Source organism: Genypterus blacodes, unplaced genomic scaffold (assembly GCF_046128005.1).
Source record: "Genypterus blacodes isolate CSIRO-AG114 ecotype Tasmania unplaced genomic scaffold, CSIRO-AGI_Gbla_v1 ptg000055l_1, whole genome shotgun sequence".
NCBI classification, from domain to species: Eukaryota; Metazoa; Chordata; class Actinopteri; order Ophidiiformes; family Ophidiidae; genus Genypterus; species Genypterus blacodes.
In genome coordinates, this window is record NW_027466867.1 from 2,342,501 (window position 1) to 2,370,380 (window position 27,880).

General features: G+C 51.0%; 1 protein-coding gene across 6 annotated transcripts in view; it reads right to left on the bottom strand.

Moving 5' to 3' along the window:
- Positions 1-27,880, bottom strand: part of raraa (retinoic acid receptor, alpha a) — a 123,803-nt gene that overhangs the window by 65,032 nt on the left and 30,891 nt on the right. For 5 of the 6 annotated variants that reach the window (XM_076152250.1, XM_076152249.1, XM_076152244.1 and 2 more), the window contains 2 exons: positions 21,327-21,453; positions 2,232-2,932 (listed from right to left, as the gene is read on the bottom strand). In XM_076152250.1, the coding sequence (XP_076008365.1) occupies positions 2,232-2,385 (154 nt within the window). In that variant the 5' untranslated portion in view covers positions 2,386-2,932; positions 21,327-21,453. The remainder of the gene's footprint in view (positions 1-2,231; positions 2,933-21,326; positions 21,454-27,880) is intronic. The other variant, XM_076152245.1, reaches the window with a different exon arrangement.

A 27,880-nucleotide genomic window follows, 5' to 3' on the forward strand; every position in this document is an offset into this window, starting at 1 on the left:
GCAAGAAAACAAGATTCAATGAGATTATTTGATTAGTAAAGGTTGTTGCTATCGGCAACTAGAGGTCGTGTTTACACCCTGAATCAGCCTCTCCGGCCGTTTTTGTTGGCACCCCGAGCACCGCACCCGAGCAGTACCGCTTTGCATGGACCTATAGGGGCTGAGAGGACCGGGGACCTCTTTCACATGAGTTTGGCTTTGAGGAGTTGCTGAGTTGCTGAGTTGTAAACGTTCACGTACACGTTTGGAACCAAACCACGGCCAAACTGGGAATTCCAAACATATTCACGGATCCATTACCCGAGTGTCGCGGGGTTCTACCAAAACAAGACTTTCAAATGAGAAGGACAAACCCTCCTCGTGGACGAGCTACATAATCATTCAGTCTGTGTGAACGCAGGCGCACACACACACACACACACACACACACACAGTCACGTGTGTTTAGTTTACAGTAGAAGCTCTGCAATGTTGAAATCCGGCAAGGCCAACCGGCTCGGCTTTCTTAGCTCAAATCTTGAGATTCTGTAAATCCCTCTTGTTCTAGCTCCAATCACACTCACACACACTCTCCCCTCTCCCTCCCCACACACACACACTCTTTGTTTGTTCCTCTTGTTTGTTTCTGCTCAGTGCTGGACGGGTTTGGCGAGGATTTAGCGGAGACGTGTGCGCAAACGTGGGAGAAAGGGAAGGAAAAAGAGATCGGGTTTGAGTGAGAGAAAGAGGGGACATGAGAGGGGAGAGTGTGTGTGTGTTTGTGCATGTGTGTGAGTGTGTGTGTATCTGTGGCTGTGTGCATTATGCAGGCAGTTGTCCAGCAGTCGCGAGGAAGAGTGAGAGTGAGGGAAAGTGAGCCTTCATGAGGGACCAAGATCGTGTTTATATTAAGTGTGGGTATGTGTGTGTACATTAGTGTGTGTGTGTGTGTGCGTGTATGAGGCGTGTGTGTACTCGTCGGGAAGCTGTGGTGTCCCTGGCTCTCCAGTGTTTACAGACAGGAAATGTTTGTCCAGGCAAAAGGGAAGGAACCTTGCCGCCCCACATGGCAAACACGGGTAGAGTCGCACACACACACACACACACACAGAGACACACACTCTTAGCCACTCAACAGGAGAGGAATCCGAGTGAGGTGTGGTATCTGCCGCTCACTCTTCTTCCCTTCCCCCCATGCTGACCGCAAACGCAAACTCCAGAAGGTAGAAAGTCGCTGCTTTGACCCCCATGAAGACACACACACACGCACATACACCGCGCACACACACACACTCACACACACACACACAAACAAACACTAACTGTGTGACGGAGTGAGCACTGCTGACTGGGTTCCTTTAAGTTCATATTCCTCCCGCTGTCATGGTTGTTTAATTGATTATCTGGCTGTTTGTCGATTTCACTCACTCAGTGTGCAGTGTAGTGTCACGCCAGCATAACATTGGCCTGTCACAAACACAGGGTTTTTGCAGATGTGGTTCATGGACATAATTGTTGCGCGTATATCAACACACTAACTGGAACTCTGTGAGGGAGCTCTGAGGCTGTGATGAATGTGTGTGTGTGTGTGTGTGTGTGTGTGTGTCTGCGTGAAGGCTAAATGTGACGAGCACATTTTACAGATTTATTTTGGAGTCCCTTGCCAGATTTGTGTTCCCAAAGTAAACAATGCTCCGTTCTGGCTGCGCTGCCTTGTTTCTCACTGATCTAGACCGACGTTTCCATCTGTGTGTGTGTGTGTGTGTGTGTGTGTGTGTGTGTTTGCTGCTGTGTGTGGGCTGGTAAATTAAGGACAGCGCTAGAGGCGGTTTGAGTGTGGGCGTGTGTGTATGTGTGTATGTATGTGTGTGTGGCTGCCACTCTGTGTTTACCAACACACACATCTTTCAACTGGGGATGATTTAAACAGGAAGAGATGAAAGTTTGCTTTCACCAGGAGACTCGCTGACACACAGGTACACAGGTGAATCAGGGCACACACAAGGGATACACACACAAGGGACACACACACACACAAGGCTCACACACACACAGATTCAAGAACTTTTCTTCCTCCTGGGCCAAACATTCCCGATTGTTCAAACTCAAGCTTCTCTCCATCAACAAAACTCACAATCACTGATCAAGTAAAGACACAAACCTAATGGAGGCTCCTGAGACAGAGACCCTCCACCTAGGCCCCCCCTGCAGAGCAACCAGCACAGAATAATGTAAAGCGGTTGGTTACTTACTGGCTGGCGACGGGGTGCTGTACCCGCTGAGAGGGAGTCCAGGCAGGGCCGGGGGCGAGAGACTCCCCAGCATGTGGGGGAAGAAGTAGGAGTAGGTGGGCATGGGGAAGCCGTTGAGGTGGGGGCCCGGCATAGGATTGCCCTTCCCAGCCATGGCGACTCGAGTCCACCTCCAGTCACGGAAGGGCTTCACTGGAAAACCGGAGCCAAACGAGTCAGTGTGTGTGTGTGTGTGTTTGTTACTCCACAGGTTTAATCCCCCATGTAGACGCAGGGCGAGTTGGTATTCCAGAAAGCTGCGCCGCGGAGTCAAAAATCTCCTCCGGAAACGAGAGTTGGGTCGCCGATTGCCCTCGATCAGAATTCCTGCCGCTTTAGGGAATGTGTGCGGCGAACTGTGAGGAACAAAGACGCATTGTGGAGGCACGGAGCGGGGGCCGGACAGGGTTTGATCCTTTCTGCCGCGTTGGAGCGCCCCTTTATTTGCAGGAGGCGTTGGAGAGGCTACAAAGCGGCTCGGCCATTTTTCACGGCGAGGATGAAGGTGAGAGGCGAGGCGCCAGGAGGCAAGTCCAGTCAGGAAACAGGATAGAGGTGATTTCCTTTCTTCCAAACGCGGGATCGCTGTTCGGCGGGATCCACGGCTCACATCATGGCCTGGACGGCGCTCTCTTCCTTGGAATGGCCACCTCTTCCTCAACCTATATGCACACACACACACACACACACACACACACAAAGAGAGGGAAAGAGAGAGAGAGAGAGAGAAGTTTAGGCCTCCAGTGACTCCAGCAAAACACTTATTCCCTTTTGACTCTAATTAATGATAATGTGTGATCTGTTACAAAAACAGCCAATTCTCCTTAATTATCTAATGGAGTGTTAAAGCTGTGAAGCGCAGTGGGTGTGTGATAACCCCTCACTGCTTTGTGCGTTAATACGATTGCTAATTAACGGTGCTACACCACGCAGAGGATATGACGGCAGAGACGAGCCGAGACGAGGAAAGGAAAGGAAACAAAGGCAGCAAACGTCAGGTGGAGTCTGTGAAGAAAGGGTTAAATTTGACTTCATTCTTCGTCGTAGCGACCCTTTTAATGAGTCGGGGGGTCGTAACCCGGGGAGGGGGAAAGCCGCGGAGCCGTCTCGTCGCGTGTTTCCTCGCTGACAAATCGTCAGGTATGTGTCTTTGCACGAACGCCGCAGCTGAAGAATGTGGCGCCGGAGCATGAATCACACCGGGACGCCACGCATCAAGGGCTGTGAAGCTGGAAGGGGTCAAGGCGGGCGTGAGGGTCGAGCCTGTCGCCACAGGTCTGAGCGTAAAAGGAGCGGAGAGGAGGAGGCGGGGAGGAGGCGGCGGGGGCGGCGGGGGCGGCGGCGGCTCGTTCCTGACAGCAGCTCCTGCCCGTAAAGCAACACAGTCAATACCAACGCTGCTTCAAACACAACAGAGAGAGAGAGCGATGCTGCGGGGCGAGTTTGACCTCCGCTCTGACCTTCAGGTTTGACAGATTTCAAAAACAAATCGATGGCCGAGGCCTCGACCCCACAAACCCCCGACCGTCCTGCCAGGATGGAGTTACGGGCAAACAAACACCTGTCAGCACGTTTGAACTTTCATTATACTGCACTTCTGCTTTCAATCGCAGTGCGGACAAATACAGCACCGAGCACACTGAGTGATTACAGGACAACTCTGCTCCGTGTAGTTTGAGTGTGATAACACCTGATGGATCACATGTTCACGTTTCCTTGCATAACCTTCTGAGTGAGTGTGTGTGTGTGTGTGTGTGTGTGTGTGTGTGTGTGCGTTCGGCCCTCTATTACTCACCTTTCTTTTATTGATCATCGGCAAAGTGCTCTCCAATCGCCCTGTCGTGGTGACCGGGCGTGTGTGTGTGTGTGTGTGTGTGTGTGTGTGTGTGTGTGTGTGTGTACTCAGAGGTTGCGGGCTGAAGGGCACAGAGCTATAACAGCGTTTTTAAAGCCCATGAGAGATGAATCTAGTTTTATTTGCTTTTAAAGGCTTCTGACTCCTGACACACTCAGGCCTGGTTAGACCTCCAGAACCATCAGAACCATCAGAACCATCAGAACCATCAGAACCATCAGAACCATTAGAAACTGACGCCTCTGCCTCTGATCATGGTGAGGAACGCTGAAGCCGTCTCACTTCCTGCCTCATTATCATTATTTTGCTTTGTTGTTCGCCATCCGCCGTTACGCAATCTCTGAGGTGAAGTGCATCAACCGTTCTGACCGCATTCCATTATTGATAAACAGGAGGATGCATAATTCAGGCGACGGGGCGTGTGTGTGAGCACTGATCTCACATCTCCTCCATGCTGGGGACGTTTTAATGGCCTCCCACTACACACACTCCACATCACTGTCAGCGTGAGGAGGAACGTTCCCTCACACCCTCTCCTCTCTCTGAGCTCCGGCCTGCTCCTTAGTTTCAGTTACACGGAGACGGAGAGCAGCAGCACCGCCGTGCACCTGAACATTTCATGAATGAAGCCTGGGCAGGAAGAGGGAAGCCTCCATGTAAAGTATAGGAGCTCAGGCACACAAACACACACACACACACACACACACACACACACACACACACACACACACACACACACACACACACACACGCGCATGTAAACAAAGCCTAACGAGTGTGGCTGAAGCGTTACAAACACATTACACATCAGCAGTCAACCATGCAAACACACAAACACACACAGAGAGACACACCCACTCGCAAAACCACAGTGTGGACAGAAGTCGAGCGTAATTGAGCGCCCATATAATCCTTCTGCCAGTGGTGAGGATGACACACACACACACACACACACACACGCACACGCACACGCACACGCACACACACACACACACACACACAGAGAAGGCATGATTGTGGGTCCATATGATCTGCTGTGAAAACTGCACACAGAGCACCAAAGCTGGGTAAAGCTGCTGACACACGCTCGCTCCACACACACACACACACACACACACACACACACACACACACACACGTTTCCTCTGGCTCTTTCCTTCTTTCTTTTCGCACTAATCTGGCCTCTGTTCTCGTCAGTGAGCTCTCGAATCCCTGTGGGAGGTAGGTGCCTTCACAAGCACACACACACACACGCGCACACACTCCTCTTATGATGTATGTGTTCTATATGATATAGCTGACACAAGGTCACCGATACGGAGAGGAAGAAAGAGGAGCGTTTGTGAGCGTTGTGCTGTGGCTCTCCAGTGAAGGGCGACACGTTTGTTGCGTGTCAAGGCTGACGACTCGCTAACACGCACAAGCCCTGAAGACGAGAGAACATAAAGTAAAAGCAAAGCACGAGCTCTCTCCTGCGTGTTCTCTCCGGCGCTCCAGGTGTTGCATGATCCGTGTGCAGGACAAAAAGGGTTTCGGAATTCATTCCTGGTTCAGAAACGCCGGTTGGGAAGCTGAAAGCTGTTACACTGACCCATGAGATCCTGCTACAACAATGGCTGCGATAGGGAATCTGGCCCGGAATGTTCTCCAACACATACACAGACGATGAGGATTCAGCTTCCAGGTGTAAACGCATCGATTACCTCACCGGCTTCTGCTTCTTCTCCCTCATAAATGTAAAAACTTCACGCATGCTGCTGAGGCATCGAAAATAGAAGAACTCACAAAATGCACGACTTGCAGACTGCAGCTTCAGCGATACGACTGAACCGCACACACACACACACACACACACACATGACTGCACTCGGAGGTAAGGCTACACACAGCACTTTGGTCTCATACTGAGTGTGTAGTGGATCTTCTTGGACCCCAGGGGCTGGAAACAGGCTCGTCCGCCCGGAGCCATTAACTTACTTTCTTTTCAAAGGGTTTTCTAACAATTCCTCTGCAGCCTGGACGTGTGTATCTGTGTGTATCTGTGTGTATCAATGTGTATCAGTGTGTGTCAGAATGCGGTGCTACACACTGCGACGCACACAAGCAAAGAGCTCGATGATGGACGCTGTCTCCTGAGGGCAACGCCGGCCATCAACGACAGCGAGAGAGAGAAAGAGAGAGAGAAAGTAAACAATCGCTCGGAGAGGTCGCTCGGTTCTCGTTCTATGTTTGGCGTGTAACCAGGCGTGGCGAGCGGGAAAGGTCAGAGGTCGGCGGGGAGATGGGCTAGGCTGTGAGAGCGCGAGTGACTGGCTGTAATTGGTTGTGACAGCATATGTTGAATTAATAATCCAAGAAGGCAGCGAATGGCAGCGTGAGGTCAGGCTGGACGGGCGGACAACGCAGGAAAGAGAGCAGCGAGGGGGGGAACGGGAAATGCAAGGCAAGGCATACACACACACACACACACACACACAAACACACAAACACACACACACACACGTGCGTACGCTAGAGTTCAAAGGGGTCGGTGAGAGAGAGTAAAACAGGCCCATGTTGTTGTCAAGGCGAAGGAAGGAAAGTACAGGATGATACTGCCGGATAACACACACACACACACACACACACACACACACACGCCTCCACATATACGTCTCCTGCAGACCAATTACCTGTGATGTGAACACGGCCGCTGGTGCAACTATCAGCCAGCTGACAGGAGCAGCCGGAGGTCAGCGGCATTAACGACAACGCCGCACTTCTACTCAACTCACACACACACACACACACACACACAGGGAGGAAACTCATACTCTTATATTTTCAAAACATATATTATTGATGCGGCGGTGGCGGCGGCGGCGGCGGCACACAGCTGCTGCGCGTCATCATTTCACAGCTCGGAGCGTGAAGCCAGGCGGCGCGCAGCGAGCTGTTATTACGGCAATCGTGCATCCCACTCGGGCGCAGTATAGCGGCCTGAGGTGAGAAATATTGAAGGAACATAAACACAGCTTGGCGTCCGTTGCTCTCGTGTTGCTAGATGACAAGTGGCGCTAATATGAATGTTTCCGCGCGACTTATGAATGCGGCCGATGCGCTGCTTCGTGCTGTTCGCCATGACACGCATGCTGTTTGCTGTGATCTACGCGCTCGCTTCGCCGTCTTTATGTTATGTAACCGTTTCCATTTCCTCCCTGATGATTGCACGCAGCCGTCGGCACCGAGCACTTAAACGCACCGCGAGGGGAATGACTGCCATAAGGCCGCACAAGCTCATCCAAATATGGACCTGTGGCCCCTTGTGCTTACCAAATCAGGATAAAGATGAGATCGATGTCAATCTGATCAGGTGAGCTGGGATTTGAGCCCAATTCTACTTAGAAAAAAAAGTCGATTTCCTGCCTTTATCGCAGAAAAATCACAGTTTTGAAATGCAGGTAAACGTTCAGACCGTCGCGTTCTCGTCTTATCCTCTGTTACGCAATCATTCACACACTTCCATCGGTATATTTAACAACAACGCAGGACAGAAGTGAGGCCGGTACAGTTTGGTAATCTGTCCATCGCAGTTAGGGACCGTGGTGAAAGTGCCACAAAGGAGCAGAACGTAACAGAAATCGCAGGTTGAGATCTCGTTTTTGCAGAAATTGTGCATTTACATGTTTGATTTGTACACACACGCTCCTCCAGAGGCTGCTGGCTCAGGTCAGGAGTGTGTGTCAGCCTTTCACACACACACACACACACACACACACACACACACACACACACACACACACACCGTGGGCTCGTGATTCCAGCTTTACAGGGGCGAACATAATGAAAGTTGATCAAGCACGATGCACTGAAATTTTTATGAGGGGAGCAGCGTGGGTGGATACACACGTCATCAGTGAGACATGACAGTGTGGGAATGTGTGTGTGTGTGTGCGCGTTTGCAGTACATGCTCACAGGGGCCAGTATGAGAGTGTGTAGCTGTGTGTGTTGTTTATATCAACAAGTGTCTGAGGGTGTGGATGGTGCATGCAGCCTTATGTGAGGTGTGTGTGTGTGTGTGTGTGTGTGTGTGTGTGTGTGTGTGTGTGTGTGTGTGTGTGTGTGTGTGTGTGTGTGTGTGTGTGTGTGTGTGCATGTCTCTATACCCTGGGGATGCGTCCCACAGTAGACTGCACTTACTGTACATTATTACCACAGATGGGATGAGAATTTGCATAAAGAGTTCTGGGTCGGGTCGACTTCCTGTCTGTGACGAATCACCACCGCTCGGCTTCGACTTAGTGAGGTGAATTATTTAGGGAGACGGGGGCGACGCCGGCTCATAACCGTGCACTGTTTAGTTACTGATGGAGGTAGAGACGCAGCCAGACACGTGACAGCTGCCGTCCATTATGTCACCACCAGCAATATGAGTGATTTGACTCTATGACGGTGTGAGGAGCGACCCTGCGGCGTCCCGGGGTCGTTACGGTAATCCTGCAGGCTTTAATCAGTCTTCTTCTTCTTCTCCTGTCCCTTTGCTACGCTTACAGCAGCACAGTACTTGTACACACAGTTGCTTCCGCCTCGGCGCTCTTTCCACGCGTGCAGCGACAAGACGGACAGAATGGCAAAGGGCCGTGGCGGGTGAGGGAGCAGAGGGTGGGTGCAGCCGCCCGCTGACAGCCGTAAGGAGCGGCGCCGCGAGGCTAAAGGGTGCTAAGTGCACATCCAGGGCGACACCGATCCTCAGACTTTTCTTCCTTTTTTCATTTCTCGCCGACGCCCCCCTGCAGAGTGAATCCACTTGTCAGCAAAGTAGGCTGGGTGACATTTCTGCCTCACCTCAAAAAGGTCAGCCTTTAATTATCTCAAATGCCAGCGAGCACTGCACCTGCAGAAAATAAACCCAGGGATGAGCCGCGCGTGTGTGTGTGTGTGTGTGTGTGTGTGTGTGTGTGTCAGAGAAAGATGGTCTCCCGCACTGGCCTCCTTTGCGCAAAATGAGTGCTGCAGTGGTTGTCCATGCAGAACTTGACCATCTGCCTCTTTGCACGCACGCACACACACACACTCAGGGTGTCACAATACCAGAATTGTACCGATACCAAGCTTAGTGTCACGGTACACTGATATGACATCACCCTACAGGTTATCAGGTCAGTAGAAAGTAGCCTGTTAGAGGTTTGATGTGGCTTTAAGTCCTTCAAGAAGAAGAAGAAAGACGACAAAGCTTTTGTTTTCCATTTGCTGTCCAGGTAGAGATAGACCATATAGATCATATAGACCTTACAGATCCTTTGTGCCTTTGCTATTAGGGTTCAGTGATGAAATGACTCTTTCTTCATCCATACTGTGACTTAGCAACAGTACATATGAGAAAGGCGGCGGTGGCGGCTGGTGGCGGCGGCGGCTTCCTGGTAAACACTCAGGTATGAAGCGTTCCAATTAGTCTCTGGTTGTGTGTGTGACGTCTGGCAGAGCAGCACATGCAGCGTTCGCTCCATGCTGAGGCCTTTCAGCTCTGTCAATATTTTCAGGGGGGCTATGGTAACTGAAGGGACCCACACACCCGCACCGACACACTCACAGGAACCCGGACAGGCGGGCGAGGCCAAGGCCCCTCGGATCGTTGGCGGGGACGGCGTGCGGCAGCGGCTCCTCCAGTTTTCTATCGTTGGGAGAAGAAGAAGAAAAAAAAAAAGACGCGAAGGGGCCGAGTTCCACTTTGTTTACACAGCTGGCTCTGTGGAAAGGATTGCTTAATATGAAATATGAAGAGGGAGCGAGGAGGTGAGGGAGCCGGGAGGAAAAAGAGGGAAGGGAGCCAAGAGGGGGGAGAGGGGGGAGAGGGGGAGGGAGGAGGGGGGGGAAGAGGGGAAGAGGGGGGGAAGAAGAGGGGAAGGGGGGTGTAATTGGCCGTCACAGAGAGTGAGTTAAAGACTAAATGAGAGCGGCGAGAGAGCGGAACAGATACACAGAGAGAGAGCGAGAGAGAGAGAGAGAGGGAGGAGGAACAATGTCAGGGGGTAGAAGGAGACAAACCTCCACCAAGGACGAGCAGCCTGTCTATCTCAGCTCCGCCCCCTTTCTTGTTGCACTAATATTGGTGTCATCGGCTTTATCTCCCGTTAAACAACGCAGCGTTTCTACAAACACTCTCACGGTCGGACCACCAACCTGGAGAAGCACCAGAGACCTCCGACGCAACACCAGCAAGGGCGCTTTATACAAATCAGTAACAGCAGCGGTGTGTGTGTGTGTGTGTGTGTGTGTGTGTGTGTGTGTGTGTGTGTAGGGCCCTCGAGTAAACGAAGGACGACGCAGATCTCCGCTGCAGATGTTGTCTGCGTCAATTCCAGGCAAACGTCACGTAAATGAAGGCTGCACTGCATAAAGGAGTGTGTATCCACACTCAAGTGTGAGCGTGTGTGTGTGTGTGGGAGTGTGTGTGGGAGTGGGGTGGAGTGTTCCAGTTCTCAAGATTCGGCCCGACACAAATTAAGTCCACATTTCTGAGCTGGACTCTCACAGACTGGAGACCCCCACTCACACACACTCACACACACACACATAAAAACGTACAGTCAAAACACTTAAGCTGTCATAAGCTATACGCATAAAGGCAGACACACACGCACACACACTGGAGCAATACATCCACTTCACTCTCTGCATTCCCACGAGAAGCAAAAGCAACCTGGGCTCATGCGTGTGTGTGTGAGTGAGAGAGAGAGAGAGAGAGCGAGAGAGAGAGAGAGGCAGAGAGAGAGAGAGAGAGAGAGAGAGAGAGAGAGAGAGAGAGAGAGAGAGAGAGAGAGAGGCAGAGAGAGAGAGAGAGAGAGAGAGAGAGAGCGAGAGAGAGAGAGCAAACATGCACGTGGGACCTCACCCACCTTTCACATTGGAGCATGTGTGCATTCGGCTCAAAGATGACGTCATCTTTGCATACCTATCCAGGATATGGACCCGAACGATGTCATGCCAAACAACTTGAGCACGTTTGGACACAGCAGAGGATCACCATGACGCAGGTGAAGCAAGTAGCAACCCCCCCCAAGGCTGGAAGATCAAACCAGATGGACTCCCTCAAGCAGGAGAAGATGCAAGTGTGTGTGCGTGTGTGTGTGTGTGTGTGTGCAAAGTGAGTCTGTGTGCGGCTCTACTGATTGAACAAATGTAATTGTTGTTTGTTCTGAGCATTTATGTGTAATCTGTGTGTGTGTGTGTGTGTGTGTGTGTGTGTGTGTGTGTGTGTGTGTGTGTGTGTGTGTAGGAAAATAAGAGTCCGCCAGCCTAAATGTCACATGGACTTCCAGAGGGCCTGTTAGCATCTTGTTTACAGAACCCAGCACCAGCTTGGAGTGAAATCATGAGCCGCAGCAATTAGACCCAAATTCAATTACTCCCACTGTGACACACACACACGCACACACTCACACACACACACACACACACCGCATCATAAGTAGATAGATAGACAAAACTTGCACAAACATCAACAGAGACGATGTGGAGACGATTGATGAAAACTACTTGGAGGAAGAGAGAAATCCAACTTTCAGCCATGTTTTGCTGCCCTGTGTGTGTGTGTGTGTGTGCGTGTGTGTGTGTGTGTGTGTGAGGTCCAGTGGCCCCCTGACAGTCTCTTTCCACAGCGTGTCACGTATGAAGCAGCGGTCACTAACACTCTTCCTCACGTGTCAGATATCCTGTGTAGTTGTGGTGTCAGTGGAGCGATCATGGCCCGTCCACCCGTGTGACCACATGCACTCTGACAGCACCGCCTGCCGCCCGTGTCCCTCTGTGTGGCTCTGTGTTGTGGGTAAGCGCCGCGAGCGAGCGCCGCATCACGCCATGTGTCATTCTCCCCCCCCCCACACACACACACACACACAAACACACACACACCCGGGGGCGAATGGCACATTTCCACGCTTCAGCACTGTGGCCGTCAGCAAAACAAGCAGGCCAACAGGACGGCATGCGTGTGTGTGTGTGTGTGTGTGTGGGTGGGTGATAGCGTCAGGGGTTTGTGGGCCAGGGCAGACACAGATGAATACTGTGGCGTGGCAGTCAACACGCTATGACCTCTCTAGGACACACACACACACACAAGAAGAAACTATGACACATACGTATAAGGTGTGTGTGCATGGGATTGAACTGTCTGATGATGTCCAAAGGTCATTCCACAAGTTCTAATGTGTGCTTAAATAAAGCTGCACGATTAAGAGCAAGCACACACACACACACACACACACACACACACACACACACACACACACACACACACACACACACACACACACACACACACACACACACACACACACACACACACACACACACTCGAAGGCGACATCTGGAAGCATGCAGCCCAGTGTACCGTGTATAAACACAACAGCTGGATTTGGCTTATAAATACTGTATGTAATTTAGTTCTATAACAGGGTTAATGACCACACTGACCTTCTAGATGTGTGTATGGGTGAGTGTGTGTGTGTGTGTATGTGTGTGTGGGAGTGCATGAGTGTGTAAGTCCTTACGGTGACAAAGCGTAGAGGTAAACAAAAGAGGGATTATGTGAAAGAAGAGAGAAGGGAATGAGGACATACAGCGAGGAGGAGAACAAACACACACACACACTCTCTGCCTCTCTCTCTCTCATCTCGCCTTCCATCAGTGTAGAGTGAGTGTGTGTGTGTGTGTGTGTGTGTGAGTGGATGGGGAAGTCTTTGCTGTTGATTTAAATGTGTAGGCCTGTGTGTATGTTTAGAACTGTATCAATGAATGCTTTTGTGTGTGTGTGTGTTGACGTGTTGACGTGTGTGTGTGTGTGTGTGTGTGTGTGTGCAGCTGAGGTGAAAAGTAATTGATTCGGGTGTTTGGAGGAGATTTTCCCCAGTGTCCTCCAGGGCTCAACAGATGACTATTGATTGGTTAATTGATTGATTGGCATCCGGCAGACAGTGAGTCAACAACATCATCACTCTTCATATGGACTCAGGCGCTTTTCCCTCTTCCTCCCTCCCTATGCCTCCTCTTCCTCTTCCTCACTCTCTGTCAGTACACCGCTGCCTCAACAGGAAAATGAAAAGCTACGGTATAACCATGGAAACAAGGTAAAAGTACTTCATCCTGCCTTGATGTTACATTGGAGTGTGAGCGTGGGAGGGTGCAAACACATACAAACAATGGCTGCACACACACACACACACACACACTGGAATTGCATGTTGAGATAAAGAGTGTCGGGGGAATTCAAGCAATAAAGTTTAAAACTATTTTTGTTAGAATGGTAATAATTATGAAGAGATGCAGATAAGAGATCAACGCAGCCAAAATCAAGATTCTGCTCATGCAAACGCCAAGAAGCCAAGAAGAAGAAGAAAGAAAAGCACCCTGAGCTCACGCCAACCGGCTCCTCCAGCTGTGCTCCGCTCTCTCCAATCGGTGTCAAACTTCCTGCCTGAACCCTGTGGCTCTTTGTGTTTGTAATTAGGTTCCACTTCCACGCTCGCCAAGATATCAAAGACGTGGAAACTAAATAGAAGCGTGGACCGTGAAGGCTATGAATCTATCTCTATGAGACGGTTGACACGGCGACCCTGAGGCGCCCGGGCGTCCTTGAGCGCCGGCGCTGAACATCAAACCTGCACCTGATAGGAGCGTCTGCTTTATGCTTTATTAAAATGTAAATGAGTGAGACTATAATGTGGCGGTGTGGATTGTTCTTTATGGTGTTTCCCCGTCTAGCAGCTAAACTTACACGCCGGAAATTAATGAGCTCGCACTTAAAAGCCGCGGCGACACCTGAGGAAGGCGACCGCCGTCCCCTTTAATGGAGCGCGAAGACGAGGGCGCCGGGCGTTTCAATTAACAGACAATGGGACGATGGCAGATAATGACATATAGGGAAAGTGGAGTGAGACGTGAGAGCGAGGGGGCGAGGGCGGCGGCGAGGGCGGCGGCCCCCCTTTAACGGCGGAGCGGAGACAATAGGCGCTAATAGGAAATGTAAGATTATGATGTAGGCTCGGTCTAAAGGGGTGAGTGACACCTGGGAGTGAGGCGGTGACGTCTTAATGCACCGCTGCCACGGCGACGGATCGGCAACGCATTTGGGTGGGGTCGGGCAAGGGGGGGGGGGGGGCATCTCAAGGCCGCTAATGGCAGCTGCTGCCTGTCTTACATTAACCTTGAGAACAGCCAGGGGACTGTGTTAGCCCTGCTGACCTCTCCTCACACACACACACACACACCCTCCCTTATGTCCACACGTATGACTAAAGGTTCATATGTGGGGGGTGGTGTCTGTGTATGAGATTAATGCCATCAGTGGGATTAAATCAGTCCATCACAGGCGGCTGTAACAGCCTGTCTGGGCTGAATTAAAATCACCTAAACCTCTGCTGCTGCCCCCCGGGGTGGGGGTGGGGTGGGGGTAAGGCGGGGGGATGCAGACCCTCCCTCAGCATGAACACGCGTGTGCACATGTACTGCAGTAGATACACAGCTTGGCTACATGTCCATATTGGACGCTATTCACGCACATAAACGCCGCCTGCTCCTTCCTCTCATTTGATTGTTTCTGTACGTGATCGAGTATTAAAATGAAACGTCAACGCCGACATCACAGATTGCGCAATCTTAGTGCGAAAAGCTCAAACCCCACACAAATGAGGCTGATGTCAACCTTGGCATTTTAGACAGAAGCGCATTGTTAGAGATGGCTGGTTGTGTTTTGCTGTTTGGCCTGACTGACAGCTGGGATCCTGTGTGGAGACATGACTCGGCAGGCCTGTGCCCATGTGTTTTCACTCAGCTTTCACTGCCAGAGCCACCGAGAGAGAGAGAGAGAGGGAGCGACCGAGAGAGAGAGAGAGAGAAGAAGAAGAAGAAGAATGAGAAAATGAAAGAGGCGTAATGAGCAGGACAACAAAAGCATCTTTTTCAAAATAAAAATGGCAGGGACGCTCCCCTAGAACGTGCCGTATAAAGAGAGATCAAAAGCAGCGCTGACCTCATTTTCTGTAGAGTAGAGAATCTAGGGGGAGCAGAGATCTAAAGAGATAAGCGCTGTGGAAAGCTCTCTGAAATCAGGAATACCGCTACGTTCCTGTTTCCATGCGTATCAGAGGAGACGACAGAGGCCAAACGCTGACAGCAAACACAGCAACTCAACCTTTGTGTGTGTGTGTGTGTGTGTGTGTGTGTGTGTGTGTGTGTGTGTGTGTGTGTGTGTGTGTGTGTGTGTGTGTGTGAACACCTGCATATTAGCTTAAGCAGGACCCCATGTCACCTTACACACTCCCTTCCAGCTATATCCTCACACACACACACACACTGGGCCTGTGACTGTGCAAAAAAAAAAAGAAGCTTTTAAAATAGCAAATGTGTGCGCTGGAGCGGCCAGGACACTTTGTGCCGCGCCGCCTACGCTTCCCAGCTCTAGACACGGTGCTGCTGTGACCTGGACCGGGCCGGTCGGAGTGTTATAGTATTATGGGCGGAGGTGCTAAGAGCCTGGAGTTTGGAGAGCACAGATTCACATCACATCAGAGACGGAGACGGGCCAGAAGAGACGAGGAGCGGGAGAGGACGCCAAAGAGGAGAGAAGCAAAAACAGATCTTCTCTGCTTATAAATCCAAATTTGGCAACACGGGGTTACCAAATTGCTGAGTTGTGAGTGTTCCTGTTCCCATTCTACTAGGGTTCTTATGCTAACCCTACAGTTTGCGATGCGTTTTTCGTAAACAAATCGTGCTGGCAGTTTCCCCGAAGAACGATTTGCAAATGAAACGGCGTCTCGACAGGATTAGCTTTGGTGGTGATGGCGTCACGTTTGCAGCTGGGAGGCGCGGCGGTGGCCTCGGCTGGAGACCGGATCGTTCCTGACAGCGTTAGGCAGTATCGGCAGCCGTGGAGGTTTTTGCGGCGGCCGCGGCGATGATAGATGAAAGAGTGAACTTTAATCAGAATGGCGCCGGGAGCATTTTCAGGGAGGTAAACAGGTTAATCAGTCAAGTCCCCCCCCCCCCTCCTTCTCATTCTCCCCTTCGCTTTCCTCGGCACATGACCACTTCTGACGCTGGCACACCATTCGTCTCTTTCCCATCAGCACCTCGCCTCGCCCCGCTCCCTCCCTCCCTCCCTCCCTCCTTCCCTCCCTCCCTCCTCCGCCGTCCCCAGCAAACAGAAGAGATACGACAGCATCACACAAAAGGAATCTGAAACATCAAAGCCCCCCGTCGGCTCATTTGGTATTTCACCGTATCCTCCGCCATAAAGCTGGAGGGTGGGAGGAGTCCATCCATATGCTGTTGTTTTCTTACCCTCCGCCTCGCCGGCATGGAGGGAGGCGAACAATCTTACCGTCACCCTGCGTATTTACCGAGAATCTCTCAAACAAACCGTGCAGTAATTCAAACCCATCACGGCAAAGGGCAGAGGGAGAAGCGGAGAGGGAGCAGCCAAGCATTATCTATTGTCTCCGTCATCCCAGGGGTTTGTTTAGGAAAGTGGCTCGGTCTTAATGCCTCTCCTAGAGACAGCCGGGGCGTTTCGGGGCCCGCACAGGCGCTTGTGCAACACAGCAGCCCGGTGCCAAATTACTGAACGCTTGACCACCGAGAACTCCGCAGAGACGACGGTCCAAGACACATTCCACAGTTTTGTCATCTGTCTCAAACATTCAAAGTTTCCACTCTCTCTCTCTCTCTCTCTCTCTCTCCTGATTTCTCTTGCTCTCTTTCTTTCTTACCAGGAAAAATAAACAATCAACTCTTAACAATCCACCCTGGCCGTCCGAGTGTGAACGCCACAACAGCTCCTGTGGAAAGACGCCGCGTCTAATCTGGAATTACCCACACCATCGCTTCAACCGCAACGCCTATAAGCAAAAGTTGTCGGGACTCTTGAAGAGAGATTGTGTTGTGTTGTCTAGGCTCATGACCGCAAGACATCAACAGGGTCTCTCTCTCTCTCTCTCTCTCTTTCTCTCGCCAAGATAAACCTCACAGGCGCTTGCCCCTCATTTACCGCCTCGCCTGCTAACGTGTAACAGTTGTGCTCCTAACCAAATTGCCTCAGTGCTTCAATCCCTGTTGCTTTGGTCCAAACACAAATTGGGTTTGGAAAAATTGCGCTGGTTCTTGCATAAGCTCAGTGATTGTGCAACAGGAGTTAGGAAACACACTTCACAGGAGATCATGAAGGAAGAAGGAAGGCGTCATCTGCGTACGCCGTGCATGTTCTCTTTGGGAAACTCTTTCACCTCTTCCTGCCCACCTCCACTTTTAACGCAGAGAGAACTGAAGCGCCGCGCTTGTTTAATGATCTGAGCACATCGGCGCTGTAGCTTGAACTATACGCCCGGGCATGCAGCACCTGAGAGGGAGACAAATGCTAATGAAGGTATTAATGATAGATCAGTGCATAACTCAAGGTGGCAGGGTGAAGAGGAGGAGGAAGAGGAGGAGGAGGAGGAGGAGGAGGGGGACAATTTTGAGCGGCATCACCTTAGAAAATACCACAAGTAAGTAGATAGCGTGGGAGTTAAGAAAACCGGGGAGTGAAAAGTGCCAGAAGACATTCGACTGTGCTCTCTGCTACCTGACCTAGTTTACTGTAAACTACCATGAAAAGTGTCATCAACCGTTCCTTCCCTTCTAAAAAAAAAGCCTCTATTTTGACATCCAAATAAAGAGAAGTATGAGTAAGAGATGAACGGAGGAGAAGGTACCTACTGACAGGGTCGGACATCAATCTGGGTTGGGTCGGTCCCAATAACACAATGTTTTGGTTGTGTGTGACTGAGGCGGGAGGCTGATTTGGTCATGCGTGACTTGTGAAACCGCAGTCGAAACTCACACACATCCACAGGGGTGCAGAGATCTAATTTGACTTCATTCTGACATCGGCGGTGTGAGCTTCCTCATTGCTGCGGTGCCTCTACAGCGCTGCGAGTGGAATTACTATTTATAAGAAACCGTCAGATGACAAACTCAAACCAGAGCCGGCTCACGGTGAGTTACTGTAGAATCCCTATTGTAAAGCACAGAGGGGAAAACAAGCGCTGGATATGCATTAGCTACATCTCAGCACAAGTCTCCACGGCCTAATAATGGACCGTCAGAGCAGGAGACCAGCTGAAAGTGATTTGGAGGGAGAGAGGGAGGAAGAGAGAGAGAGGCAGACAGACAAAGAGACAAAAAGAGGGGAGGAATGAAAGGTGGGATGGAGGTAGAGGGAGAGCACAGTGGAGATCAGCCCTGCCGTCCCATCTGTCAGTGCGGTTACAGATGAATCTGTCCTGACAACACAGGAGAGACTAAAAAAAAAAAGAAAAAAACTCCCTCCAACCCCCAGTCCATCTGCACTACACACACACACACACACACACACACACACACACACACACACACAACCACAACACACACACCGACTACACAGCCACAGCCAAATTAAGAATAGACAGAAACCGAGAGAGAGAGAGAGGAAGAGGGACAAATCAATTGGGTAAAGAGGCATAGCGAGTCGCGGGCATAAAAAAGAAGAAGAGATAAAAGAGGCGGAGGGAGCGTGAACAATGATGGAGAAAAAGAGGGACATTTAGAACGAGAGGGAAAGAAAGAGAGAGAGAGAAAGAGAGAGAGATAGATAGAGAAAGGCCATAAGAGAGGGAGAGAGAGAGAGAGAGAGACACCTTGTCAGAATGATTGAGAGAGTGCAGAAGAGAAAATGAACAACAGGGGAAAGATAGACACCCAGACAGAAACAGAAGGAGGAAAACTGAGGATGAATGAAGATGGAGAGAGCAAGAGGGAGAGAGAGGTAGAGAGAGAGAGAGAGAGAGAGAGAGAGAGAGAGAGAGGTAGAGAGAGAGAGAGAGAGAGAGAGAGAGAGAGAGAGAGAGAGAGAGAGAAGGAGAGAGAGAGAGAGAGAGAGAGAGAGAAGATGCCTTATTTTCCTCCATCTCAATTTGCACAAAACTTTCATTACCACCAATTTGGGCCGGGAGCCTGAGGCTGGACCATTAGGCCGCCCGGCATCAATCAGCCTAATCTCCCTCCCAGGCCGCTAAATTACAGCGCCCAGTTGCTTATTAAAATTTGTCGCCCGTCTCCCAACACCCGGCACTGCTGGAGATTAGACGGGGGGCCCCCAGACAAATCTGTTCCAGAGGAGAAGAAGAAGACGAGGAGGAGGAGGAGGGAGAGAGAGAGAGAGAGAGGGAAGGAAGTGGAGGGACAGTAGGAGGGGAATAAAGAGAAATGTGCTTGCTGAGAGCGAGCGGATCAGAGTGGGGGCCGATCATCTGGTTTGATTTATACACTCCTGTAGATCTGGCTTGGGTCTCCTTCATACACACACACACACACACACACGACATTCCATCCTCTCCGCACTCAAACAACCCAATACATGCTGCATAAACCCTCCGCCCCCCCTCAAATGCATTTTTCCATTCCTGTCCACTAACACACACACTACCCGCCCCCCCCACCCCAACAAACACACACACACGCAGACGTGCTCAAGAATGCACCGGTTGCAACGCCTCCCGCTTGCACACTCAATCACACCGGCGGCCAGATAAGATGCATGATGAATGGCGTAATTGAAGTCGGCGGCAGGGTAATGCTGCGGCATTCCGGGTTTAGTGGAGGGGGGGGGGAGGGGGCAGAGTGGCGAGCGGGTGATTAGCCTGTAGGATTTATTGTTATTGCCCGTCTTATTAAAAAATACTAACACCGTCTTCCTGGCCGACTGTACTATCGCTGTAGGACCATACGCCTCTGGATGGATGAGTGCGGACCAGGATTGCTTCTGGATGGAGTCGGGTGGGGGAGGGGAGGGGGGAGGGAGGGGGGAGGAGGGATCTGAAGTCCATTTGCAGGTCCACAGGTTCAATCTGCCAGCGACGGGAGCGTCACGAGGAAACAAGGACAGGAAGGATGGCTGGACGTTACAGGAAGTACTGTACTTAGAGTGATACCGCCTGACAGAATGAGAGGATTTCAGCGGAAATTGTGTGGAAAACAAAGTTACTAACATTGCACTTCAATTGCGAAGCCATTGTCGTCTAAATTGGAGCCTTTTGCCTCACCAACAGCACAAAGGTGGAAGTTATGCAACATGTACATCTCACAACATTCTCTCACAATATCGGTGTGACTTTAAGAGACGGAATCCTATTATGAAAGAGGACTTACGGTACTTTGGTCCTAAGCAGAACAGGAAGATGACAGAGAATTCCGCAAAAACGCAGAGTTTAGACTATTGTGTCTCCAGTAGCAGAGGATGGAGTGAAGGAACCCAAACGAGTGCTCGGCCCTGGCCAGTGACTCAAGCACCTCATGTGATATTTGGACAAATTACAGCCAAGGGGGAAAAAAAACACAGAGGACAAAGTTCACCTTTGTCTTTTTTGGGCCGTGGACAAAGAGAGCCTGTATCGCCACGTGTTGAGCACACTGAGGGCAACTGAGGGACAACGGAGTTCCACTTTACTCTGCTCTGCACTTGAAACTGACATTTGATGTAACGTGCCAAACATGGAGTGTGGCAAATCGGTGAATACAAGACGTATGAGGGGAAAGAACCCACCAGGCTTCACTGCCAGCAACACACCGTTCAACCGATACTGCCTCACTACAAACGGTGTGGTTGTTGAACTCGCCGTCCGCTGTCAACACCCACCGACACAGTAACCAAGACGGGGGGTGGGGGTGGGGGGGAAACCACAGACACATACACAGAGAGACTACTGCGGTCTCTGACCAAAAAAAGCCCGTTAGGCGGCTATAAATAGCAGAGGAACACGGCGGTTACTTAAGTCTGAACGGTTCATTTGCATAGCACCTTGAAGACATGAAGGCTAGGGACCAGAGAGGGGAGGTGAGGCCAAGCAACAACAACATATTTAACTCTTTGGTGCACCTTTTAAGGAGGAATATAAGTTCTTTGTTTGATTGTACCTCAAATAATGGATAGTTATCGCATCAATACAGTTGAATCGGACATTCATAAAGCATCAACGCGTCTTTGCACCCCTAGTTTTCGATCTTACAGGGGTTCTAACAACGTCAACCATACAGATGGGTCTGACATTCCGGTCCGAGTTGCAGCATGTGTGTGTGTGTGTGTGTGTGTGTACATGTGTGTGATTCATAACAGGGGTTCAGTTTCTGGGGGTGTAGTGATCCAGCCTACCTCTGTTGGTCGCCAGCAGCCCCGGCGTGTTGCCGTTCAGACTGATTGAGCGGTGCGCCGGTCGGCCGACTGGGCTTCCGGCTGGTGGACTGCCCGCATCGATCGCGCAGGACGAGCCCTTCTTCTTCTGGCACACAGAGAGACAAATGGACAGGGAGAGAGAGAGAGAGAGGGTGTAAAAATAGAGTGGAAGGTGCAGGAGAGGGAGTGTCATAAAGAGATGTAATAGAAAGAGAGAGGGAGGGAGGGAGGGGAAAACAGAAAAAGTGGAACATTAGCTTAAATGAAAGTTTATTAGCTGTATCAGTCAGCAGAGTGGGAGGGAGGGAGGGTGGAGGGTGGAGGGGGGGGTTGCCTCAGGCCCTCGATCCTTCCTCTCAATGCATCCCCCCTTTTCTTCCTCTCCTTCTGTGTGTGTGTGTGTGTGTGTGTAAAAGGAGGGGTTTGGTGGGGCAGGCATGACGGGAAAACATTAGCTTGTTGGCGGGCCGCCTGTACACCAGCCAGTAATTGGCTCTGGTAATGGTCCTGTCCAGACAAATGGTGTAAGGCCCTAACCGTGTTACGAGCAGCCGCCCGCTCCGCCTGCGTCGGAGAGGAAAGGAGAGGAGAGGAGAGGAGAGGAGATGAGAGGAGAGGAGAGGAGAGGAGAAGCACAAAGCCGGCGGTTTGCTGGAGATTTGGAGCGTACCAGACTGGCGGCGGCACGTGATGAACTGGGACGCAACACGAGAGTTCTGTTTGGGGTTTTTTCTTGCTCGGCGTGATTCATAGTTTCCTCGTGTCCTGTGTGGGAGGCGGCGCGGCGATAAGGAGAGACGGGGGGGAGGAGGGGGGAGGGGATACGGGGTGATGGTGATGGCAGCACGAGAAGCAGCGCTCACCTCCAGGGACGAAACCGACATCTGCCGGCGTCCTCCAAACAAAGTGACAGATAGGGGATGAGAGAGGAGGAAGGAGGAGAAGAGAGAGAGAGAGAGAGAGAGAGGGAGAGGAAGAAAGGGAAGAGGGGGCTCGACAACAGAGAGGGAGTCGGAGTACAAGTTCCATTTTTCATCCATCCCTCCCTCCGCTCTGCATCGCTTCGCCTTCTGTCTGACGGCAAGCTGAGCCACTAATGTCCATTGTGTCTGGATGAGCTGTGTGTGTGTATGTGTGTGTGAGTGTGTTAGAGAGAGAGTACTCGCCTGTGTGTGTGTGTGTGTGTGTGTGTGTGTGTATGCCTTTATGATGATGTTGTATGAGTGAGACTGAAACATGCAGTACGTCCCATAGTATCTAAGAGAACTCAATCACATGCATGCCTGGATATGGGAGAATGTGTGTGTGTGTGTGTGTGTGTGTGTGTGTGTGTGTGTGTGTGTGTTGTGGCAGCCCTTCAGCCATCCAGCTATCATCTCCCGCCAGACAGGCCCCACCAAGCCGACCCAGCTGGATAATGAGATCCATTATGATTTACGTGCCAAGAGGACAGCCAGACAGAACAAAGACGCATACACGCATACACACACACACACACACACACACACAAACACACACACACACACACTTCAGTGTATATGTCAGTGTGTGTATGAGTATCAGTGTATGTGCTGATGTGTGCTGCCACTGTTTCATATTTCAGTTTTTTCCATCTGTGTGTGTGTGTGTGTGTGTGTGTGTGTGTGTGTGTTGACTACGCAAGTTGCCTGTGGGGCATCCTGCAGTGGGTCCTCTTTCTGTTTGCAACTGGAGAACATGGACTCACTCTCTCTCTCTCTATCTCTCCATTCATCTATCTATTCTCTCTCACTAACACACGCACACACACACACGCACACGCACTGACACACACACTTCCTTTCCTCTCCCTCACTCTCCCTGAAAAAACAAACTGAAATATTGAGATCCCAGAGTACAGCTACCTTGAGCTCTCTCTCTCTCTCTCTCTCTCTCTCTCTCTCTCTCTCTCTCTCACACACACACACTCGTGCACACACTCACACACTCACACACTCACACACTGCCCCAGGGTTGCAGTCAGAAAGCAAAAGGTGAAGATTACAAGTGTGCGCTGCATCAAAAAAGGAGACCACACAACTGAAGCCCAGTGATCAGTACCTCTGAGCTGGCCAGGGACGTGTTCCAGCAGTGTGTGTGTGTGTGTGTGTTTGTGTGTGTGTGTGTGTGTGTACGTGCACTGGGATTTGTTAGTGAAGGACTGAAGTAACCGTCAAACTCACTTTGGAAAAGTATGAGGCGATTGCTTCATTTTACCTACTGGGAGAGTGTGTGTGTGTGTGATCTCAATCAAAGGCATCATGGTGGTGGTATGTGTGTGCGTGTGTGTGTGTGTCAGGCCACATCGACCAACACACACCGGCCACCCGACTGCCCTCAGCCCAGACTGTAATCACATTCAGATTGTGATGAATGTGTTTTGGTTTTGTTCTGCTGATGCAACGTTTTTAAAAAGTGGGATTTTCAGCTTTTCTGGAATTCCTCGCGACAGCTGATCATCTTTAACGACCCGACTCCTCTCATGATTATTCAGAAAATCCTCTCTCCTGCAGAAAATGTGTGAAATGCATCGCTGCTGTTTTTCCTCGGTGACGAACCTGAAGAGGAGCGTCGCCGTGCCAGACTTTAGAAGAAGATTTAATTCACATTCTGATCTAAATTTAACTCTAAATTTCTCCTCTGCGCGCCACTTCCTTCCCTCTCGACAAGTTCCACGTCCACACACAAGCACATACACACAGACGCACACACACACATTAGGCATTCTGGTGACGGCGACTCAATTAGAGGCCCGAAATGCCAAGATACCGAGTTAGGGATGCGGGAAGAGGGAGAGGAGTGACAGAGGAGGAGATGAAGAGGAATGAGACAGACAGAGAAGGACGGAAGACGAGGAAATTCGCGGGGATATGATTGGTTGGAGCGGCATCGAGCCGAGCCGGGGGAACGGAATGAAAGTGTGTGTGTGTGTGTCTGTGTGTGTGGGTGAAAGGAGACGAAGGTTACGGATGCGGTGGTGAAGAGGAAGATTTCAAAGGTTCAGAAAGAAAGGGTGAGACTGTGATGACCTCCACACACACACACACACACACACACACACACACACACACACACACACACACACACACACCCTCTGTGGTATGCATTTCCATCATCAAATGTGATCAGAGGTGCTGTGTTCAAGCCAACATTCACTCAACCATAACACACACACACACACACACACACACACACACACACACACAGTTGCTATGGCTATATAGTGAACCTTTTGACCATATTGCACACACATACACACACACACACACACACACATTCACACACTCACTCACACACAGATGCAGTGCAGCATTGAACCAAACTAAGTGCTGTGCTGGATCTGCGTGCATGTGAAGGAGAAGAAGGAGAAGAAGGAGAAGAAGGAGAAGAAGGAGAAGAAGGAGAAGAAGGAGAAGAAGGAGAAGAAGTCGTCTCTAAGCTGAACCTCTCACAGCGGCGACGTCTTTGCCAGAGCTTTCGAATATTTCGAGACAAATCATTTGTGGTTGCAATAAACTTCCCAACCCTGCAGACACAGCAGCGTTCCACCGCCGGCCCGGAGTATTTTGACTTTGACTCCAAATTGCCGTGTGTGTGTGTGTGTGTGTGTGTGTGTGTGTGTGTGTGTGTACATGCGTGGGAGCAGAACCCGCAACTCCAACCCGGCGGCCCGACTCAGCCATCAGCACCTAAACGTCACAACACCAAACACATGCTGCAAAACCAAAACAACAGCCACTAATGGAGCTCTGACAAAACAACACCGCGCCTCAGAACAACAACAACCTAACATCAATATTTCTCCAACAAAACGAAAATGGCGTGAACCCTCAACCCCATTCCTCCTCCCCCCCACTTCCCTCCTCTCCCCCCCGCCGTGCCGCAGCTAATCACTTCCCTCAGCACCAGGTGGTTCTCATTGACTGGGGGCCCTGGCTCCTCCGCTCGGCGGGACGCTTCGCCGGAGGAAATTGGCCTCGTCTACACGCGTTTATTGCTGGTTGAGTTCTATCCGATGGAGTCGTGCGGGACCCTCCGACTTTGTTCAAGGTGCTTTGAGTGGTCCGGGGCTCTGAGTGGTCCGGGTTTCGCCGTGCGGAAACAGCTGGGGCGGCGGTGGCGGCGGCGAGCGAGCTCCTGCACCCTCCAAAGAAACAATTACAAACACCCTTTTCCTATTACTCCCCCACCATTTACCGCCATTGTGCGGAATTAGCGGCCATCTTTGTAGTAAGTGGATTCTAATTCATGCCCTCTTTACGTGGGCCGAGGCCGCTGCAGTGGCTCTCCTCTCTTAATGAAGAGGATGAAAGAGAAGTGTTAATCAAACTGAGCGCCTCATCTGTGGTAATGAGGGCGGGCTGGAGCCGAGGAGAGGCCTTGGAGTGGCTCCCTAGCGACGCTCCCTCTCGTGTGCATGTGTGTGTGTGTGTGTGTGTGTGTGTGTGTGTGTGTGGAGGTGGGGATATTCCACTCCTTCAAATCTATTGAGAATCTCTGTTACTGAATTAATAAATGCCGGTCAAAGCAAACATAAATAAAACAACAAAGGAAATAAGGCAGGGAGAGAGTGTGTGTCAGGGCCTGGCCTCTGATTGGTCGACCTGAGCCCACGGGGGTGGGGGGGGACGGATCTCTGACTCTGGGCCAATCCCAGCCTCTCCATCCCTCCCAGGCACCTTTGCCTTGGACCCCGGCGCTAAGCAGCAGGCTCTGATTAGATTTAAATGTCAGGAGGCATAGGACAATACAGTTATCTTCCAAATGATCGGCCATTAAAGGGCCGGCGCAGTGAACCTCCCTCCTCTGCTAACTAATCACCCCGCAGATTCATCATCACACAGACTGGGGCATCGTTTGGTGGCTGTGGTTTCCCTCTTGCTTCTCTCTAGCACAGTGTGTGTGTATGTGTGTGTGTGTGTGTGTGTGTGTGTGTATCACCCCATGTGCAAGGGCATCCAGGAGTGTCTGTAATGTATGATCAGTGTGTGTGAATGCTGTGTGTGTGTTGCTCCATGGGGAGCTGGTGGGGCAAATGGCCCCAGGCCAGTGCCCCATTAAAGACGAGTGTGTGTGTGTGTGTGTGTGTGTTAGAGATAGAAACACAGAAGAGGGGCTCCTCATTTGGACGGCAGGAGTAGCGGGCCGTGCTCCACCTGCAGCCGACCACAGCGTCAGACAGACAGAGGGACGGACAGACGGATAGAGAGACAGACAGGACGAGGACGACAGGCCTCCCATCTGTCTCCTCCTAATTCACCTGCTGTCCTCAGGGTGTCACACACCAAAATAATGGGGTCTCTCTCTCTCTTTCCTTCTCGCGCTCTCTTTCCCTTTCCCTCTCTCTCACTCTCTCTCACTCTCTCTCTTTCCCTCTCTCTCTCACTCTCCCTCTCTTTCCCTCTCCCTCTCTCTTTCTCTCTCCTCCGGTCTGATATTTTACACCTCCTCTCTCCCTTCCCTTCCCGTATTTCATCATTCCCTCCCTCGCTTCCTTCCGTCCTCTCTCTCCGCTCTGTGGTCTCGCGCTTTCCGGCCTTTGTTCTTTTATTCATGCTTCCTTCCTTCCTTCCTTACCTTCCCCTTGCTTCCTCGGCGAGGACGCCTAATCGCTGATCGAGCGCACGTTACGACTTTTCATCCCCCTCGTGTTGGCGGTGACAGCTCGGTGTGTGTGTGTGTGTGTGTGTGTGTTACATACGTAGGACTCATATCTCAAGGTGGTTTCCTTCATATCCACTTTTCTCACTCAGCTGCTTCTTCTCTCTCTCCATATCTCCATTTCCTGCCCTCCCAACCTCCCAGTACTCATCTCTCCTCCTCCTCCTCCTCCTCCTCCTCCTTATCTCTTCCTCGTTTTCCCTCCCAATCTCTCCTTCGTCCCCTCTCGTCTTCCTGGCCCTCTGACTTCATACCTCCACTGCAGATTTATGCACGGGCGCCGGGGCGATGTGCATTAGGGCCCCGACCGTTGGGCCACGCATTATGGATCGCACTATAAATAGCTCCTGTGCGTCCTGTAAAAGCTTTTCATTACATAGAGACATCGCTCGATCAATAAGCCCCTTGCTAAATCTAATTACCAAAACGGCCGGGGACTAAAAAGAAGAAATAATGTGAATTTTCGGGGTTGATGGAGCCGGCTCAGACGGGCATTGTATCGCTGAAAGAGGATTCAAAAGCTCTTTCCAAAATAAATAGCCTATTGGAGGTACAATGTACAAGATCAATTTGGGTGGGAGTTTGAGCTACAAAGGATGCAAAGGAGGAGGAGGAGGAGGAGGAGGAGGAGGAGGAGGGTTGATGGATAATAGACGATGGAAAATATGCAAGGTTTAAAGCTTCCCTTGATAATGTGTGTACACAGAGACACACTGTCCTGCTCTGAACAACCTTCTACACACACACACTCATTTACACACACAAACATTATGCTGCCGCCAGGCCCCAGCTGAAACTCCATGGGAGCCGCTGGTGTAAGGGAGGCAGCTGAGGGAGCGAGCGGGAGGAGGAGG